This window comes from Canis lupus, chromosome 18, assembly GCF_011100685.1.
Source record: "Canis lupus familiaris isolate Mischka breed German Shepherd chromosome 18, alternate assembly UU_Cfam_GSD_1.0, whole genome shotgun sequence".
Classification (NCBI taxonomy): domain Eukaryota; kingdom Metazoa; phylum Chordata; class Mammalia; order Carnivora; family Canidae; genus Canis; species Canis lupus.
The window spans coordinates 26249387-26268753 of NC_049239.1; the positions used below are offsets into that span (position 1 = coordinate 26249387).

Below are 19367 nucleotides of genomic sequence, written 5' to 3' on the forward strand. Positions count from 1 at the left end.
GGCGCTGAGCAGCCCTGGACCTCAGCCTCCTGGTCGGGGCGGAGGCGAGCAGCCTGCAGGCTCCGGGCCCACCCGTGCCCCGGCTTGGCCCGGGGCCTCCGTACCTCCCGCGGGCCTCCTGCTCGCTGCCTCCCGCAGGTGCAGGGACCACAGGCTCCTGCCAGAGACGGTGCAGAGGAAGCCGGTGGCCAATCCCCGACATTGCAGAGGAAACACTGCAGTTTCCTCTCCCCAGGGAGGGCGAGGGCACGGAAGGCATTCTCGGGGGCCTGCCTGGGCATCCCGGGGCCAGAGGGGGAAGCCCCCCCCCCCCCCGCCGCGGCGTCCCTATCCACCCCTCCCACGTTCCTCTGGCAGGGAGGCGTGTTCTTGGGGGGTGCGCACTCCCCTCCTGGAGGGCCCCACCTGTGCCGTTCTCCAAGCACAGGCGGGCACAGGATGGGGGCTGGCGGCACAGGGACAGATGGGTCACCACGGCCCGGGACGGGGCAGCCGGCCCTACAGTGCCCGGGGCGCACGGCTTCCGCCGGCCTGCGCAGGGGCGTCCCGGCCACCACGTGTGCTGCCCCGCAGGCCGCTCCTGGGGTCTCTGCTGCTCCCGTGGGAGGACCAAGAATGCAGCCCCTGCAGCCCCAGGAGTAGGAGCAGGGGCGGAGGGAGAAACCGAGGCCGACTCTGAGCGGAGCGCCAGCCCGTGACCCGTGCGACCATGGGACGAGCCAGATGCCTGAGCCCCCGAGCCCCCAGGCCCAACGCAGGTCAGGGAAGCCCCTTCTGGCGTTCACCTTTGCTTCTGCTCAGAAACCTGTAATCTGCGTCCACAGGGACAGCTGGTGGGATGAGAGGCCAGGATCCTGCCTGAACACGTCCACGCTTCTGGAGGCCCCAGGAGAAAGGGGACCAGGCGTCCAGGAGTGTGACGGGCTGGGGTGACGGCACAGACGCTTCTGTAACGACGATGCGGTCACTCACACTGTGCGCAGCACTGAGAAAAACGGCTTTCCAGGAATGCTGCTGCAAGCGTCCCGTCTAAGTGCCCCTGCTCCCCACACTGCTCCCGGACGCACGGCCCCTCACCGACCGAACAGCAAAGAGGAGGCTGGCAGGGCACTGCACAGGGGCACGGGCCGAAGCCTGCTGGAGAGGAGCCCACTCCACTCTGAGGGACGAACGCCCGCGTCATCTCCCTGCTGACCTCACACGGGGCGCCGCGTGCCAGGCTGGGCTCCAGCAGCCACCTAAGGCCTCATGCGAGGGTTCTTTCCAAAGAGGAGATGGGGAGAGGGGCACGGCTACAGCCCAGGCCCGTCCGAGGGCAGCGCGGGGCTGACTCGTGTTAAGTAAAGATTCAAATCAACAAAATGCATCGCTATGGAAACATTCAGCTTTTTCAAAACCATCGCTCAGAAAAATAAAGCAATCGAGACTTCAGATTCAACACTTACCAAGTGTTTATGACCAGAAAAGGCAATGTGGGTCTTGGATATTCCGCAGCCAAGTAAAAGCTGCCAGACTCAGCGGGGCAGAGACCCATCACGTGCGGGATTCCTCCACAGGCCCCCCGGGGCCTCCACTCAGCACAGCACCCTGTTGCGTGGCGATTCAGGGCACAGAGCCACGCACTGAGCAGGGCCAGCCACAGGGGCCAGGAGGCCGCAGACTCGGGAAACGTCAGGGTTACGGGCTGTGATCCAAATGCCACCGAAGTCAGTGGACCAGGTTTCACGGTGGAGGATACATGATCGCTAGCTGCTGTTCTGAGGCGGCCTGCCTGTCATCGAGGCGCTTCCAGGGCACCACCCGACCCGTTTCTTCGGGCCACCTGCTCGCCGCAGCAGTACCCTCATGAACTATGAAGCGTGATGCTGACTTTGCGCGTCCTCGGGGCCCCCAGTTGTACTCACAGGTAAGCATGAAGAGGAAGGGGCCACCACCCACCGGAGTTTGCTGGGATACCACCAGGAAACACGGTCTGGGTCACAGGAAGGGTGGATGAGATATATCCAACTTGCCAAAAACTGGGTTCTGGTCCCCAAAATGAGCTTCCTTAGTTAAAGGGCCAGTTGGAGATGCTAATGATGAGAGGAGATGCAGAGGCCTGCCCTCGCATACGGGAAAGCAGAGGACAAACACGGGGGCCTGGCAGGGGCCTAGGGTGAGCAGGGCCTAGGGTGAGCAGGGCCTAGGGTGAGCTCCAGCAGGGGCTTAGGGTGAGCGGGGCGGCCAGCTCCGCAGGAGCGAGCGCAGGGGTCCAGGCTCTCAGGGATGCCCGGCAACTATTGGGCCTACATCCATCATGGCGGAGGAATAAGCACACAGTTTAAGGGCTCACCCATGGTCTGAATTCTGGTTCTGCTACTTCCAAGGCCTATTACCTCACTCTACCTTGCTTGGGGGACTCAGCTGCCAGTCTCTGCAATGGGAAGAGCATCCCTCTCCTGCAGGGCTGTGGGGAGGATGAAGGATGACATAGAAAGTTTCCAGGACAGTGCCTGGCAGGTTACTAAAAATCAAAAAAGGGCAGCAAACAACTAAGGGGGTTTTTCTTCATGGTACGTTGTTATATTTACTTCCTCCGTTTTACAAGCGCTGTCAGCAAAGTAGCTCAGCCCTGAATTCCTGGCTAAGATTTACGGCCAGTAAAACACAGCGGCAGGTTGGTGCGGTCACGGAGCGTCCTTGGCCAGGTTCTGAAAAGTCCTGTCCAGTCCTAAACCCTGTGCTTTAACTCCACAGCAAGTATCTGCTTGTCATTTCAAAAGGGATATCATCTTCGTGGTTAGAGAAAAAAAAAGGCAGTCCTACCACCGGGTGCCGAGAAACAGAAGCTGCGGTTGCTGCTCTCAGATGAAGATGCCCCGGCGGTGGCCCGGCTGCGGGCACGGAGCATGCATCTGTCTCCCTGGCAGCCCCAGCAGCGACGAGGGAAGAGATCAAATGTGCAGCTGACACGAGGGGAGGCCCTGACCCTACGTTAGGAGGGACGCCGTAGGACCGGGGACCAGCTGCGGGTTCTGTGGTCTACGGGGGCGGAAGAGGAATTTCCCGATGTCATGCATCAGACTCACAACCCAAGCTGGCTGTACCATCCTGGCCAGATTTTGTTTAATAGGAAAACAGCCAGGAATTAGAGGCTTTATTTTATTTTTATGGTAATTTGTATCTCCCTCCCTAAAAGGCTTGGTGTGATGTTCAGATTTTATAAAGCGCTGAGCATTTCTTAGAGAAAGGAGCTATCCACACGCAAAACATCACCAGAAAAGGGTGGGGGTGGGAGGGAGCCAGAATCCGACAGAGAGCAGGGCCTGCTTGGCCCAGAGTCCCATCAAGCACCGGGGAAGAGCCTGCCAGCTGGTGGCAAGTCCCACCATCCCCGAGACCGTGCATCTTACAGCCCGGAACACAAACAGGATCACAAGCAAGAAGCCTCTACACATTTTCCCAGCAGGCAGCCAGGGAAACTCTAACTCTCCTGCCCTGTTTTCATCCCTTTAATTCCATTTTCTTTCTCTTGAGTTTTCCTTGGTTTGGAATCAATCCTGGGCAGCGCTCCTAGGTCAAGAGGTCAAGACGACACCTGATTTATGATGCAACACAGGGCGGCCACCCTGTTCTGTTTTGGGAACCTCGGTGACATCACGGACTAACTGTGGGATCTCGGGAACTTGTGTCTAAGAGGGCACTGAGTCAGAAGACAGCTTTCGTCACAGGGCTCCCGGAACCTAAAGGAAAAATGACTATTGGGTAACTGAGTGTGTCCCCAGGGGACTGCTCCCGCTTCTCTCTGGCTTGGGCTTAAGTGACTCAAGTCGTTCTCCAGGGGAAACTCATCTGTGCGGGACAGCTGTCACCAGCAGGACATTTGCTGCTCTTCAGCCTAAATTTCTCATGACATCACTCCATTACTTCTCTCTCCGAGGGGACAGGCTTCTCTCGTGTTACAAGTTTCCCGGTGGCTGCCTGCAGATGGCTGGGCTACCGGACGAAGCCTCTGCTCCTTGTTCAGAGGCCTGTACCCAGCGTGTCCCAGGAGGGAGACTCGGTTAGATGAAGTGCTCCCGGAACACGCAGCTTTCCATTACGGAAGTGGCAAGCCAAGATGCTGGGCCGTTGAGGTGGACTTCACGAGACTCGGTGAGGCCTCCTCTGGTTCTGGGCAGCGGTCTGCCTGCCGAGGGCTGCGGTCGCCGATGCCTGTTTATATCCTACTTCACGGAGTCACAAAGAGCAGACACGTGCGCATTTACCCTGGTGGCGGGGCCCACTCAATTGCCTCAAACGAAGCAGGGAGGGCGGGAAGAAACAGTCCACAGACAAAATCACCCGTGAGCACGGCCACAGCAGTTTTTAATTTGTGTAAAGAAAATATGTGATTTCAAGATGCGATCGGGGAGCAGCGTCCCAGCGGTGAAGAGAGCACGCACGCGAGCCGCTGGCCGTCTCTGAACAGGACTCTGAGCTGGGAAGCAAATCCCACCCCGTCTTCCCCACAGCTACCCCGAGAGATGAGCTGCACCAGCCTCTGCAGGTTTCTTCGCAGCGGGAGGTGTGCTCGGTGTCAGCACGGCTGCTCTCTCAAGGTCTCACACCACCAGTGCCTCCGGGGTCTGGATAAACCGTCCGAAAAGTCAGGTTTATTCTCGGTTCTCTAGAGTGGTACTCTCTGGGGACTCGGTGCTGAACAGAAATATAAATAACGCTGACATAAACACATTTATGACGACAGGACGATTTTGATTTCACCCCCCCTTCATCCCCTGTGAGCATCAGTAAAGGATCTGAAGTTTTGTGGAGAAAGGTTTTCTTCTCTGAAGTCAAGTGCCCTCCCACCCCCCGCCCGCCCATCACTCCGATAAGCCAGCGCCTTCACAGGGAGGTCTGTATCTCTTGTAATCGTGGATCTTCCTCGCAGCTTTCTGCCACTTCCCACATCTCCTAAGCACATAAGCGGCTGAGAGCCAAGACGGCCATGAGCTCGCACTCCCGTGCTAAGCGTTTACGTGAACTTGCACACCCTACAGGTGACCTGGCTTTAACACACGCAGGCCTAAGGTGTGAAGCTGTGCTAGCCACTGGCTACCTGAAGCTATTGAAACGAATTTAACTTAAATTAAAAATTCAGTCTTTTAGCACACTAGCCCCATGTCAAGAGATCAAGAATAGCTGTGGGTACTACACGGGGACTTAGGAGACACAGATACTTCCCCCGTCACAGAAAGCTCGACTGGACGCCACTGCTGCGGATGTTTGCTCTGTAGAATCAAAACTCCTTGAAAATGTGCCACTGTCCTGCCTTTCGATCATGATAAAAGCAACTTGCTTTTCACCATATGTACTAGGGAAAGTACTACTCGTGGCCGTCAGGGCACCGCCTCCGTGTGAATCCAAATTCCTTGCATGTTCTCACCTGCCAGTCGGCTTGTGTGGCTCCTTCCATGATTAACAAGGTCCCATGATCCAAGGGTATCTTCACTCTTTCCACATATGTGTAGTCTCCGTTCTCTTCCTAGAAAACAGCATTCATTGCACTACATTTTCTGCTTGTGTGATCAAGATGCAGCAGAACCTGACAATGGTCAAGGGATGTGAACCGCTGCTCAGCTAGACTGCAGGGGTTCACCTACTGGCTCCGTGCGCGGCAGCCGCTGGGCCTTAGGCAGGTTGTGTCACCACTCTGTACCTTAGTTTACTCATCTGTAAAATGGGGACAACGACACGACCTGCCACATCGGGCTGTTTTAAGCCTCCACTGATGCGATTTGCATAAGTCACTTGGAGACTGGCACATATTAAGTACAAGTGCCAGATATTATCATCATCAGCATCTAAAATGAACAAGAACCCGTTCTGGCCTGTGAAGAAATTAAGTCACTTACACAAGAACTCTTTACGTGTGTTTTATGCTGCGCTCTGTGTTTTGACATAGTGTGGAAAAAAATGGGATTTAAACAAGACGTGGTGTGATGAGTTCTCATCGCCTTTTTACAATTTATGCTAATTCACTAATCATGCCTATGTTAAAACAGTTTACAACTCTTCCTATAGCTCCTCTGGCGTCTTGGAGATGTATTCTTGTTTCTTTCCAGAAGCGTCAACAGCAAGATTTTCTTACATAAGGGAGCTCTGGCTTGACCCGAACACTGCTGCAAACCGGGACTGGCGGTCAAACACTTCAGATACAAATGCCTTGCATTTACATTGCCCCTCTCCTCCAGGGAGCTCAAAGTCAACTCCTGTCCGGGACTCTAGTGGAGCTTCCCGCATGGCCTGGGAAACAGCCCAAAGGTGGGGTCCTCCTGCTTCGCAGCCAACAAAGGGGTGCATCCGAAGAGCTAGTCAAGAGTTGAGACCCAAGTTTCCTGAGTTTTCCACGTCCATTCTGGGCAGATCCACCCATTCACCTACTTCACTTCTGATGCAAGGGATTGCGTTTGGCTTACTGTAGGATTGATTTCACTGCAATACTGTGTTTATGTTTATACTGTAGGGGTGCTTCTCAGAACATAACTATTTATAATGATTTCCTTTAGGAAAGTCAAAATCAAAACAATAATGAACTTGCATAAACAGTTTAAGTTCCAGGTCCTGACCCTTGGCAGTGACTTTGTGGAGCACAGTCCTAACTTCTACAGGCAGAAGATAAAAGCAGTGTTTGAAATAACTTTTGGTCTTGGTGATTGACTTTAATTATGTCGCCACCTTTTCTTTTGTAGTAGCAAGTAATAACTAACCTCTGACCCCTCAGCCAGCCAGAGGGCAGTGCGAAGGTGACCCGGCCCTGGGTGGCCCAGTTGCATCTCCGAGAAGCAAAAGTCAGCTCTCTGAAAAAAAGGATTCCAACCAGAGAAGATGTATGTCCTGCTGGACAAAGTATACCAGAAGGGAGCGCATCATCCATGAGATCAGAGGCGCAAGGCTCCTGGATTTAGGCCGCAGAGTCCGTTACTGACCACGGCTCAACACAGGGAGGAGCAGACCTCCCGTGGCCCTCCGCATGCCGCATGCTCGGAGCGCACAGCATGACCTACTCTAAGTGCAGACACGGGACAGGGCGGCGTAGTGGAGAGAGGAAAGACGCTGAACCGCACATAAAGCCAATCCTGAGACAAAGATCTCTTCAAGCGGTAGAAACACTACTGAGGAGGAAGGGACGCCAAGGCCAGTGGAAAAGGAGTGAGCACTGTACTTCCACCTGGAAACATGTGGCGGGCACAGAGCCAGCAAGGGAGAGAGGGTTCCACGTGGCAAGTGGGAAGCATCGGCCCTGACAGAAAGTGACGTTCAACAGAGCCATGTTTCACTTAATGTTCCTAAGATCTGAATTTTTCAAAGGAGAGAAAGCCTCAGGTTGCTGTTAAACACACTACATTCCATTTAAACTTTAGCTCTACCTAAAAGCAGAAGACGGAGCTCCTTCACGAGGGATAGAGCTACTCAGTCCCCAAAGGACAGTGAGACCCAGGGCACCCACTGTAGGAGGTGAGGTCATTACTTTGCTGCTTGTTATCTGTCCCTTCCAACACCCTTGGCTCCGAAAGCGTATTCCTAATTTGTAGAAGGAGATAGGAAAGAGGGCAAGGGATTCTACTAAGGCAACACAGCTCACAGATACATCCTCCTCTTGAGGCCAGAGTGCCAACAGACCCCTGAGCCACCCTCTAACTTAAGCAGGGCACACACACACTTTTTCCACTTAGGAAATAGATAAAAAAAAAAGAAAAAAAGAAAAGGTCAGTGGAGCTCATGTGGCTGTGCCTAAAGCTCAACTTGATAAATGGATAAGCAACGCTGGAAGCAAGGGTCAGACTGTTTAGAGGAGTGCGTTCACAGCCATTAAGCATGCTTAAGTTACCAAAACACGGCTCTGTAGCCCTTTTCATTTACTTAGGTCTTTCTTCAAAACAAAACAAAACAAACCCCTAAAAAAACCCATGGCTTAGGATAAAATTTTCCATTCCTGATCTCAGTTAAAAGAGGCTTTTTAGGGGCGCCTGGCTGGCTCAGTCAGTAGAGCATGTGACTCTTGATCTCAGGGCTGAGTTCAAGCCCCATGTTGGGCAGAAAGCTTTTTTTTTTTTTTAATTTTTTTTAAATTTTATTTTTATTTTTTATTATTTTTTTTATTTATTTATGATAGTCACAGAGAGAGAGAGAGAGAGAGAGAGAGAGAGGCAGAGACACAGGCAGAGGGAGAAGCAGGCTCCATGCACCGGGAGCCTGACGTGGGATTCGATCCCGGGTCTCCAGGATCGCGCCCTGGGCCAAAGGCAGGCGCTAAACCGGTGCGCTACCCAGGGATCCCGCTTTTTTTTTTTTTTAAAAGAGGCTTTTTTTTTTTTTTTTTTTTGAAAGAAACTTTTTTTTTTTTAACTTTTATTTATTTATGATAGGCACACAGTGAGAGAGAGAGGCAGAGACACAGGCAGAGGGAGAAGCAGGCTCCATGCACCGGGAGCCTGACGTGGGATTTGATCCCGGATATCCAGGACCGTGCCCTGGGCCAAAGGCAGGCGCCAAACCGCTGCGCCACCCAGTGATCAGTGATCCCGAGGCTTTTTAGGGTCTCAATCGGCTTATAGGGTGGGCTCCGTTGTCACTGACATTCTGGTTTTCTACACAAAGTTTTACAAGTAGATGAAAAAAGCAAAAAACATGCTTTTATATGGATTCTGATCAACACTCTCCCCCCTCTCCCCGAGCACAGCTGGTTCATCTGAACACTCGATTATGATTCCCAAAGAGCGCTGGGGCTTCCCGAAGTTCTGCACGCCCACTTCTGCCTCTCAATGTAAACCTATTCAGTTTCCTTTAGAAAAATGGTATTTAGGGGAAAACGTCTGGCTGTATTTATCGTTCTGTCATTATTAACCATCCAACAGATAGGAAACCTAAATATGTTTCTTTTTTTTTTTTAAGATTTTATTTATTTATTCATTCATGAGAGACACAGAGAGAGAGGCAGAGACACAGGCAGAGGGAGAAGCAGGCTCCATGCAAGGAGCCCGATGTGGGACTCAATCCCCGGTCTCCAGGATCACACTTTGGGCTGCAGGCGGCGCTAAACTGCTGCGCCACCGGAGCTGCCCCCCTAAATATGTTTCTTTTCATTGGAAAGGTAATTTCACATTTTATAAGCTATATGTAGATTTTTTCACATATTCGCTCCTTTCTTGTCCTAAAAAGGTGCCTTAGGAATTTCAACCAACAACTGATGCTTGAAAATCCGCAGCAGCGGTGTTTCTCTCTACTACAAAAGTAACACACGTTCACTGAAGTAGGAGACACATGTAAACGACTGGTTTGATGTCTGCTTTCCTGCTCCCTCCCCGATAAACCCCGTGAACAGAGGACTGCGTCGTCCCGTCCTCTGAAACATGCTCTGCACCTACCGCACGCACCAACCAATAGCTGCTGAATGACTGAGTGCCAAGAGCACCAAGAACATACAATCCTATCATCCAGGATCAGCGCCGTGCATGCACAGGAAACATCCTCTCTACATAATCACTTTACACTTGGAACATTAGAGAGTGAGCAGGTTTCTTCATCTCAAATGTACAGTATTTCAGAAATGGGGTTATAGAATATTCCTTTATATGAACATATCTTTCCTTCTTTAAACTCACAAATATTTTTTCACCACTTGTGTCTGTCAGGCACTGAGCTAATGCTAAGAATATAGTAATGAGGTACACAGTGTTGGACACGGAGATTTTAATACACCAGCACTGCTGGAAAAAAAAAAAGAAGACAAGAAAGAAACAAAGGCTACTGCAAGTAGATCCTGGGCAAAACATTTTTGATTATTTTTCTAAGGATATGCTCTCAAAAATGGAACTACTGGATCCAAGAATACGAACTTTAAACCAGTTTGATTTATACCATCAAACTGCTTAAGAAGGTTGTGGCAATTTAGAATTCCATCAGGAAAATACTACAGTACCTATCTTTTGGTCACATCACCAATACCAAACATTACCAACTGAAAATGACGAAAAAAAATTCAGGGGAAAAGTGACAATTCATTATTCAAACAGAGAATTCTTTAATTATTAACCCAGTTCAACATTTCTTCCCATGACTATTTGCTGTTTGCATTTACTCTGTTGTCAACTCTCTGTTCATGTTCCTTGTCCATTGTTCTACAGGATGTTAGTATTTCTCTTATTGATCTGTAACCACAGATAGTGAGATGTTTATCCTTTGTCATACTTTCTGAAAATATTTTTCTCATTTGGTATTTGTCCCTTAACGGAGTTGATGATACTTAATATAGAGTAGCTCAAAGACTTTTGGAGTCAACTCTGACCTTTCTTTGGTTCTCCTTCATGGTTTTTATGCTTAGAAAGTCTTTTCTCAACCTGGGGGAAGTTAAATATACAACTGCCCTTTGGTTAACAACAAAAAAAAAGAGTTACACTTCTTTAGATTTAACTTTTTAATCTACCTGGAATTTGGCTTCCCCCAACACCAGGCTTTTTCTGGTGACAATTTCCAAATACTTAAACCAAGGCATCCTGCTAGACTTTTTGGACAGGATCAACCAGTGTATGCTGCCCAGGGACAAGGCTTGTTAGGAACTATACATACATCATTGCTAATGCTTATTACAACCCCGTAAGGGAGGTGATATTTTCCATTTTATCATAAGCAAAGGGAGCTGGAGGGAAAGCACATCTCCAAGGCAGAAGGCCACAGGAGGAAGGCAGGGTTAGGATTTGGACTTAGATCTGCCTAGCTCTAAAGCTTATATTCTTCCCATTATACTGTGTTCTCCAAAGTGCACTCTATTCCTTCTGAAATCCCACAACACTTTCTGTCCTAATTACACGGCACCCTGACTGAACTGTTGAGGGTCACAGACACCAACAAGTGGCACAAATGAGGAGTGTGGGCAGGATGCAATGCAGTGGGGGAGTGGAAACCGTGCAGAACCAGAGAGCATGGGGCCTGCACACAGGCGGAGCTGCTCCACGGCTCTGGCTCACTGTTCCTTCAGGGTTGTCTGATTCTCTGGGTTTTCCAGGGAGGCTAATCCCATACGGGATTTTTATGTGAAAGCTCCTGAGTCATAAATTTTGACAAGTAATTGGATTTCTTTAAAAACGCTGAGCTGTAAAAATAAGTCTGAGGAGCAGATTCACCACAAGAGCTGTCCACCAGGGCTGATGATGGGCCCATCCCATGACTCCTTCTGTGCCCACGTCTTGTCATCCTATCTGGCCTGGAAGTTCCCAAGCAAGGCCCGTTGTAATCTGCTGGGCTTCTTTGATCCTGCTTTGCATTCCAGACAGTAGTGCCTGATAGAAAGTTCAGGAAATCTGCTATTTCAAGTATATATTCTTAATGCCAGTGACCCAACTCAAACAGAAAAGGTCATTCAAAGCAAAATATACTTCCAAATTAGTGATATCAGTTTACAGTGAGAGATCTGAATTTTCAAGTCATCTCTGATCCTCTGATAAGTAGAGAAGCCATTTTTTAAAAAAGATTTTATTTATTTATTCATGAGAGACACACACACAGAGAGAGAGAGAGAGAGAGAGAGAGAGGCAGAGACACAGGCAGAGGGAGAAGCAGGCTCCATGCAGGGAGCCTGACGTGGGACTCCATCCGGGGTCCCAGGGTAATGCTCTGAGTCAAAGGCAGATGCTCAACTGCTGAGCCACCCAGGCATTCCCAGATAAGCTATTTATTAAAAAATTTCCATCATTTCACTAAGAAGATGTTGATAAAAACAAAACAAAATGAGCAGAAAGAACAAAGCAAGAGCCTGCTACCTGTTTCTCATTTCCTGAGCTCTCAGGAAGCACCCGACACACAGTAACTATGATTAGTTTCTGCACTGGAGGCATCAGGGAAGGCTTCAAGGCTACAGAGAGCCTGAATCCTAGAGCAGACTTAAGTTAACAGGTAGGTGGAGAAAGGTGGAGAGTGAGCGCAAGGGAGGGCAGAGAGGTGATCTCAGGGATTGGTGCAATCACACAGGTAACAGGCAAGACACCAAAGCAGGTTGGGCATAGATTATGTAAAGATTTGACAGTCTGAGTGAGGAGTGGACATTTATCTTTTGTTCCAATTGGAACAAATAAAGGCTTCTGAGTTGGGAAACAAAGTGATGAAAACAGTGAGCCCAATCCTGGCTCTCTGCTTCTCTTTAGCTATTCTCTTGCTCTGAATGATGATGTGCGGTTCCGTAGCTTCCCACATTACCTACATCGTTAGTTCTAACTCAGTGTAACAAACAGTTATCTGAGACACGCTACGCAAGTGATTTACCAGTGAGCTTCAGCCGCCTCATCCGTACAGCAGGGCGATTAGCGGTATGGACTCCCCAGGGTCATTGGAGGGCTGAATATAAAGCACTCACAACAGGGCCAGGCAGAGGCAGCACCACACATTTGCTATTTATCATCATCATCAGTATCCTGTCATTGTCATTCTGACAATTCCCAAATGATGTTCCTAGCACAGGCCTGTTATCTGAACTGCATACCTAGATAGCCAATGGCCTGCTTCCTGCTGGAAGTCCCAGTATCTCCAACTTAGCAGACAGAAGGAACTCTTGATTCCATCTACAAATCTTCCTTAAGACCACAATCGAATGCAAAAATCCCTGCTCCATCTCCATCTGAGTAAATAGCACCTCTACCCACCAACTGCTCAAGCCAGAGACCTGGGAGCCACTGATTCTTACCCTCGTATCTAAACTATGGTTGGCAACTTCTATTGGCTCACCCTCAAAACACACCTCAAGTTCATCCACTTCTCTTCATCCTCATTGCTACCACCTTAGTTCAAACCAGGAGTCTCCCACCGAGTCTCCCATCCTATTTATTCTCCTGCTCTTGTCTTTCCTCAAACCATTCTTCACAGAGCAGCCCGAGTGATCTTTTCAAAATATAACCAGATCATGTCATAATCTCATTTACTCCTACTGAATTTGGAATAAAATCCAAACTCAGAGTTCTAACTACAAGTTGTAATTATTTCTCTGTTCATTTGATTACTGTCTAGCTCCTAAGACCCCCACGACGGTAGGCCATGTCCATTGCTCTATCTTCAGAGCTGAGCATAGTACCTGACATATAGTAAGTAGGTGCTGAATTAGTATTTGAGGGACAGAGGAGATAGAGAGAGAGCAACCTGTTCTGACTCTTCATGTGAGCTGGGACTGTGATCTCGGGGTTGTAAGATCGAGCACCCCCCCATGGGGTTCTGTGCTCAGCGGGAAGTCTGCTTGGGATTCTCTCTCCCCACCTCTCTGTCTCCTTCCCCCCCACTGAAATAAATAAATAAATAAATTTTTTTAAAAATGAAGATAATTTCTATGTGAACCTGACCAAGAGAACAGTGATATCATGAGCATAAATGGACTTACCAACAGGTAGAACTGTGGAGTTTTCTGAGAGAACAATAATACATCTGATTTTATAATTTCAGTTCAGAAGCCACATATGCTATTTAAAGTGGAAATGCCCCCCCTCCCAATAAATAAATAACTAGAAATGTTCTCTGAACACGTAAAAGTTATGACCTGAACTTGAGATAAAAGTCAAGACTGGAGATAAGAGACTGAGGAAGTCACTCCACCTTAAGAAGGAACCGTTGAAGCCATAAGAACAAATGAAATCATGTTTATTAATTTATTCAACCAAAATACATATATACCCACGCATAGTGCTAAATAATGGGGACGTGGTAAGAGGGAAATGGACCTTGCCCATACGGCATTTACAATCTATAGCCGGTTGATAATCTCCTAAAAACTAGCGGAAACAAAGATAACAGACAGAATCAAAGATAATTTTGAATGTCTGTATCAGAGGGGTTGAATGGAAAGGAAAAACCCTTAAAGGAGGTAGGGAAATAGCAATGAGAAAAGAGTGAGAGTAGCTAAAACAACAGTATTCCAGCCAATAGGAAAAGGAAAAGGCAGCTAAGAGATGGTTGAGTTTCAAGCAGAGAGGTGATGGATACGGAGACCAATATACAAGGAAGACAAAATGATGATCAAGAAAAGGCTCTTTAGGACAATGGTACCTCTGTGTTAGTAAAATGACGGAGATGGATCTACAGAGCAGGTGCTCAAGAGTGAGTTCCGTTGTAAGGAAAGGCAAACTGCAGACATAGAAAACTTATTCCAGAATTTGTGCTTCAAAAGCAAAGAAACAAAAAGCCACCCCAGATGTTAGTAAGAATGTCTGCAGAATCAAGGAAAGGGTTTCCTCAAGATGGTAAGAGGTAGAAAGGAATTTCCCGAGCTCTCTGGTCCAAGCACCGATACATGATGGAGCTGCCTGACAAGCACGATCAAGGCTTTCTGCAGACTGAAATGATTATTGAAACCGAACGTCAGCCTGTGCTACAATTATGCAACCTGCTGAGGGCCAGCTGTCCCTTTACTTGCCCTGCCTCCCAACTTAGGACTATGCCAATGCTGTCTCCCTCTCTGCCTTTTTTAAAAAAAGATTTATTATTTGAAAGAGAGACAAAGAGTACACGTGCACGTGTGGGGGGGCTTTTGGGGGAGAAGCACAGGGAGACAGTCTTTAGCAGACTCCCCACTGAGCGCAGAGCCCAACTCCAGGCTGCTGGACATGGGGCTGGATCCCACAACCCTGAGAGCATCACCTGAGCCGAAATCAAGAGTTGGACACTTAACTGACTGAGCCACCTGGGCACGCTTCCCTCCCCACTTTTTCAAAGATTTCTTTTCAGCTTGTTTTTCCAATTAAATAATGGCGTTTTCTCTTGCCCTTGAGATCCCAGCTGGCTTCTAGACTGCTTCAAGGATCATCTAAGCTTGCAGCTATATTTCAACTGCAAAGTTGTTCCTACATTATAGAGCGTTGATACGGGAACACAGCCAGACTTAATCTTCATAGTGGTAACATACTTTTTAAATCTGACATAAACAAAATATATTAGTCATGGAAATTATGGAAAGAGAATAAAGCTAGGACCTGACAATGTCATTTCTAGTTATTCTGCTGACTCGAACCACACTCTAAGTGATGGCATCCTCAATATTGATCTGAAATACATTACTTTAAAAAAAGAAGTAGCTGTTTCTGAAACGAGATCTGCTAAAGTAAAAGGCTGGCTGGAAAAATAATAGATTTGAAATCACTGAGGTTATCTGTTCAAACAAGTTTAAGCTCACTTGCCACATACAAATCCTTGGGTTTTTATCCAACTCTTTCCTGATTTTTGGCACTGATTTGGTGTGAAGGTTCTGATGAGGTGAATGAGAATACTATAGGCGTGAAGGACTGGTACGGGCGATCAAGCATCATATCCCAGCGATGCTCAGTGATCTCAATAGTTCAGTAAGGCAGGACCTCACCCAGGTCTTGCTTGGGAGGTCTGGGCAGTTGTTCCTCACAACAAAGGCTCTGTTAAAACCTTAGCACGGGGGACCAGACTAGCAGAACTGCCTGTCCTTCTGGATGGAAACACATGGAAAGGCAAATGGAGGGAAATACTGCTGGCAGTGTCTGTTGTTCAGACTTGTTGTCAGCATGGTATTGGGGGCAGCAGGGGAGCAAGGAGTTAGTGAGCTTCAGCAAAAATAAACATGGCTTTACCCTCATTACAGTCATCTAGCAACACTGAATGTGCATTTGCAACCAGAAGACTCGATGTAATGATGATTCCATTCTTGGTAGGATATTTCCAAGAAATGTAACTTAAAGGAACTGCTATCTGGAAAGAGCTCCCAGCCAACACTGTAGCGCCAGAAACAAATGCTCTCCTTCGTCTAAGGGCAGGCAAACAAGAACAAATTCCACCACGTCTGACATCCCGCTGACCCCAGGCCCCAGCCAAAGTGCAGGGTTCTCCAGTCATCCATTAAAACCACATAACTCATTCCCCAACCGTTCTTGCCCGTGAGCTGATCACACACAATTCCCCCACTCTCTCCCTCCTGTACCCCTCCACTGTGTGCCCCGGAATTCCCAGTCAGCGATGAGCAAACACTCCTAAGCCCCCAACTTCAAGTGCTCTGAAGGTTCCCCTGTCCTGCGTGTCCTAACGGAAACTTTGCTATCTCCAGGATCCTGAATCCCTGAAGCCTCTCATGTGGAAAGTGACTGTATCTTTCACCTCCAGACAGCCGGGAGCTGCAGCACACGAACACTTTCAGACCATTATTCCCATGCCTCTTCTAGAAATCCCTGCTCCTCTGAGCTCATGTCCCTGCACCTGCTCATCTCCGCCTTCTCTGCCTTGGTGCCAGGTAGGCACGAGGACTAACAAGCTCTTAATTGGTCTCCTGGCTTCCACTCTTGCTCCTTTCTAGTCCGGGCTCCACACAGCAGCAACTGACTCTGTAAGACGGTAAGATTATCCATCAGATCACGTCACTCTCCTGCTTCACACATTTCAGTGGTTCCTCATGTATCTCAAATCTGCTCTTCCTGAGGCTCAGGAGCCTCTCCACGGCCTGGCCCCCACCCACTCTCCCCATCTCTTCACCTGCTCCACTCCTCGCCTGCTCACTCTGCTCTGGCGTGGAGCTTCCTTCTCCTTCCTCAGCCTCACTAAGCCCTCTTCCGCCCTAGGCAAGCAGTCATCTACCATGAAAACAGCACTTAGGAAAGAGGAGAACATCACCAGAAGGCTCAGGAATACTTTTTAAGAGTATGGCAAGGGGAGAAAAAAAACTCTACCATTGGGACACGATTTTAAAAAGCCAAGTTTGGAAGCAGACCTCCTTCCTAACCATGGCACATGCAAATCTGATGAATCACTTTGGAAAAGGTTGTTCTTCCAACAAGGACTGTCAGCAGCACTATAAAGCTGGGTGATCCTTGGCAAAAATTAATTCTTCCAGTGGCAGTCAGGGCACGGATTCCAGCTGAGACAAGGCCCCAAGGCAGCAAATGATGATTCCAATTCCTACAGGACTTTGAGTCTGAAGATAATTCAAGTCCTACCAGAACTACTCAGCTTTATCAGCTCAAACGTACATTTTCATTTGTCCACCCATCCACTCACTCACTCAAACCAAACCATTAAACGACTCTAGAGCTATGAGCTCAAAAACTCAGTCCACATTCTTGATGCACAGGTCACTTCACCTTCTTCCCGAAGTCTCCCTTCTACTCCCTTAACAAATCCCATTTCACAGCCAAGGCAATCTTGGGATTTTGGTTTTCACGGCTATTCATTTCCTTTTCCGATTTCCACATCTGAGAAGTCACTGTGGCATCTACCATTTTTAACAGCTTAAAAATTCACTGATTATTCCAACAACTTTGCTCCCATAACATAGCCATCAGTTATCACCCCATTTACAAAAAAGAAAGTATAAATGAGATGGATAGGTGCTTTTGACAGAAACAAAATAAAAAAGTGATCTTCTAGATTTCATTTGGGGTTGTATTAAAAAGACCATAGCTACCAACAATTTCTTTCCAGTATTTCTCATAACTTCTCAGAACAGACGCTCTGAACTGTAGAGGGGCTGATTAAGAAATACGGATGACAGGCTCGGCAGCAGAGGGGTGCCAGCTCCATGAAATACTGCACCGTGCAGTTTATCTAGCTCTTAAATCTAGTCAGTGTTACAGTATTTTGGATTCTAATATCCTCACTTCTTCTGAAGTCCTGGAAAAATAGGAGTATTGATGATCAAAGTGAGCTGCTCACACTCCACTCTCCCCTTAGTGGGCAAAAAACCAACGAGCAAGATAGGTACTAGGAACTCTAATCCACGGGAAGCTCACACGGCCTCCACCATTGGAAGTGGTTTTACAACCATCTCTTCTGGTGCTATAGACAGGGTCTGCATTCATCAGAAGGTGCTAGAGAAAGAAGGGGCTTGAGAAATGTTGAACTTGCCTCAACTCAATCACCCTGGGTGGACAGAAGCCCTTCACATTTTCAGGATTCAGCTGATGAAGGGCAGAGCTTATCCATGGGTGATGTGCTAGAAGAATAAGGCTTCTGGCATCTAAACCTCCAGCACATCACAAACTTCCTGCTATTATCTAATATCCCCCCAACTCAGCCATCACTGTTTCCATGGTAACCGACAGAGAAATAGCAGCCTGCCAAATGGCTTTTGTAGTTCCTTTTCCAGCTTGTTTTTCAGGATAGAATTAAAGCTAGCTGGGAAAAGAACCAGACTAATCTTTACAGCAGAGACACGATGCATTTTGGAAAGTACAACTGGGTCTGGGACAACGAGTATAGACAAACTTTAATGAGCCCAGCTTGATAGAATAAAAAAAGGTTCTTGGTTTCTAAAAGAGTGTCCACTAAAGTATATTTGGTAAGCTTTACTTTTGTCTTGAGATAGTATATCCTGACATTGGCCAGAAGGTGGATATGGTGCTATTCACACTGTCTTTAACTGAATTAACAAAAGAAGAGATGGGTGAACGGAACGGCAAGATCAGGCAAGTTTACTTCACCATCAAGTACCTTGTTATCATTAAAGGAAATGGTGGGACACCTGGGTGGCTCAGTAGTTTGGCGCATGCCTTTGGTTCAGGGCATGATCCTAGGGTCCCGTGATCGAGTCCCGCATGGGGCTCCCTGCAGGGAGCTTCTGTCTCTGCCTCTCTCGTGCTTCTGTCTCTGCCTCTCTCTCTATGCGTCTCTCATGAATAACTAAATAAAATCTTTTTAAAAAAATAAAGGAAATGGTAATTTACTCTAAAATCAAAATGAATGAGCAGGAGTTGACTGGCTTGGAATAGAGGACAGTGAAGAAGAATCAGCATCTTGGAGGAACAAAACATTTATCCTAGGGATGATGCCTACATGAGGCTGGCTGGGCCAAGTACATGGATCAGTACTTAGGAAACAAAGAGCTCCGAGCCCTCTCAGCACAGGGCGACTGTGAGGAAGGCCATGTAGAGAGTAGAACTGGGGCAGCCTTCAGATGATCAGCAGCTACGGAGACCTGCCGAAGGTGCGAGACAGCATGACAGACAGCTGCCACAGGGGTGGAGGGGATGGCATGTAACAACAACGACAGCAAAATGGCCCCAAATGGATGCTTTTCCTGTCTCAAAACTGCATACTTGAATAAAGTACACAAAATCTCATGATTCTTCTGTGTCACTTTCAGATGAGAAACTTTGACTCAAGTCAAACAGGTATTTAGCTTCTCTTCCGATAGGTTAAAACGAACTGGATTTTGAAAGAGATTCCCTCCCACAACCTCTAACATACTCTGAATGTCTCGTTGACAGACGTGAAAATTACAGCCTATAGTGGCCTACTAAGTTGGGTTCCTAAGTTTCCTGACAGAAAATCAGACTCCTACAAATTCTGCACAGAACGCTAACGTAATTTATACTTTTTAATTTATGCTTTTACCCTGAGTTGTATGAATCATGAGTCATGCT

At 48.0% G+C, this 19367-nt stretch overlaps 1 protein-coding gene and 1 long non-coding RNA gene across 8 annotated transcripts in view; one reads left to right on the forward strand and one right to left on the reverse strand.

The window, feature by feature from the left end:
- The first annotated feature begins 777 nt into the window (after positions 1-777).
- LOC119864202 lies at positions 778-10289 on the forward strand. The gene is made up of 3 exons (XR_005373299.1): positions 778-1906; positions 2737-7479; positions 9184-10289. It is a non-coding gene; the product is annotated as an uncharacterized LOC119864202 (long non-coding RNA).
- The window catches only part of ALKBH3 (alkB homolog 3, alpha-ketoglutarate dependent dioxygenase), a 34835-nt gene continuing 19787 nt past the window's right edge, over positions 4320-19367 (reverse strand). For 2 of the 7 annotated variants that reach the window (XM_038562977.1, XM_038562976.1), the window contains exons 9-11: positions 6732-6821; positions 5408-5506; positions 4320-4677 (exon numbers count right to left, since the gene is read on the reverse strand). In XM_038562977.1, the coding sequence (XP_038418905.1) occupies positions 4576-4677; positions 5408-5506; positions 6732-6821 (291 nt within the window). In that variant the 3' untranslated portion in view covers positions 4320-4575. Of the gene's footprint in view, positions 4678-5407; positions 5507-6731; positions 6822-9025; positions 11301-19367 lie in introns of those variants that run through there. The other 5 variants (XM_038562979.1, XM_038562978.1, XR_005373298.1 and 2 more) reach the window with 3 other exon arrangements.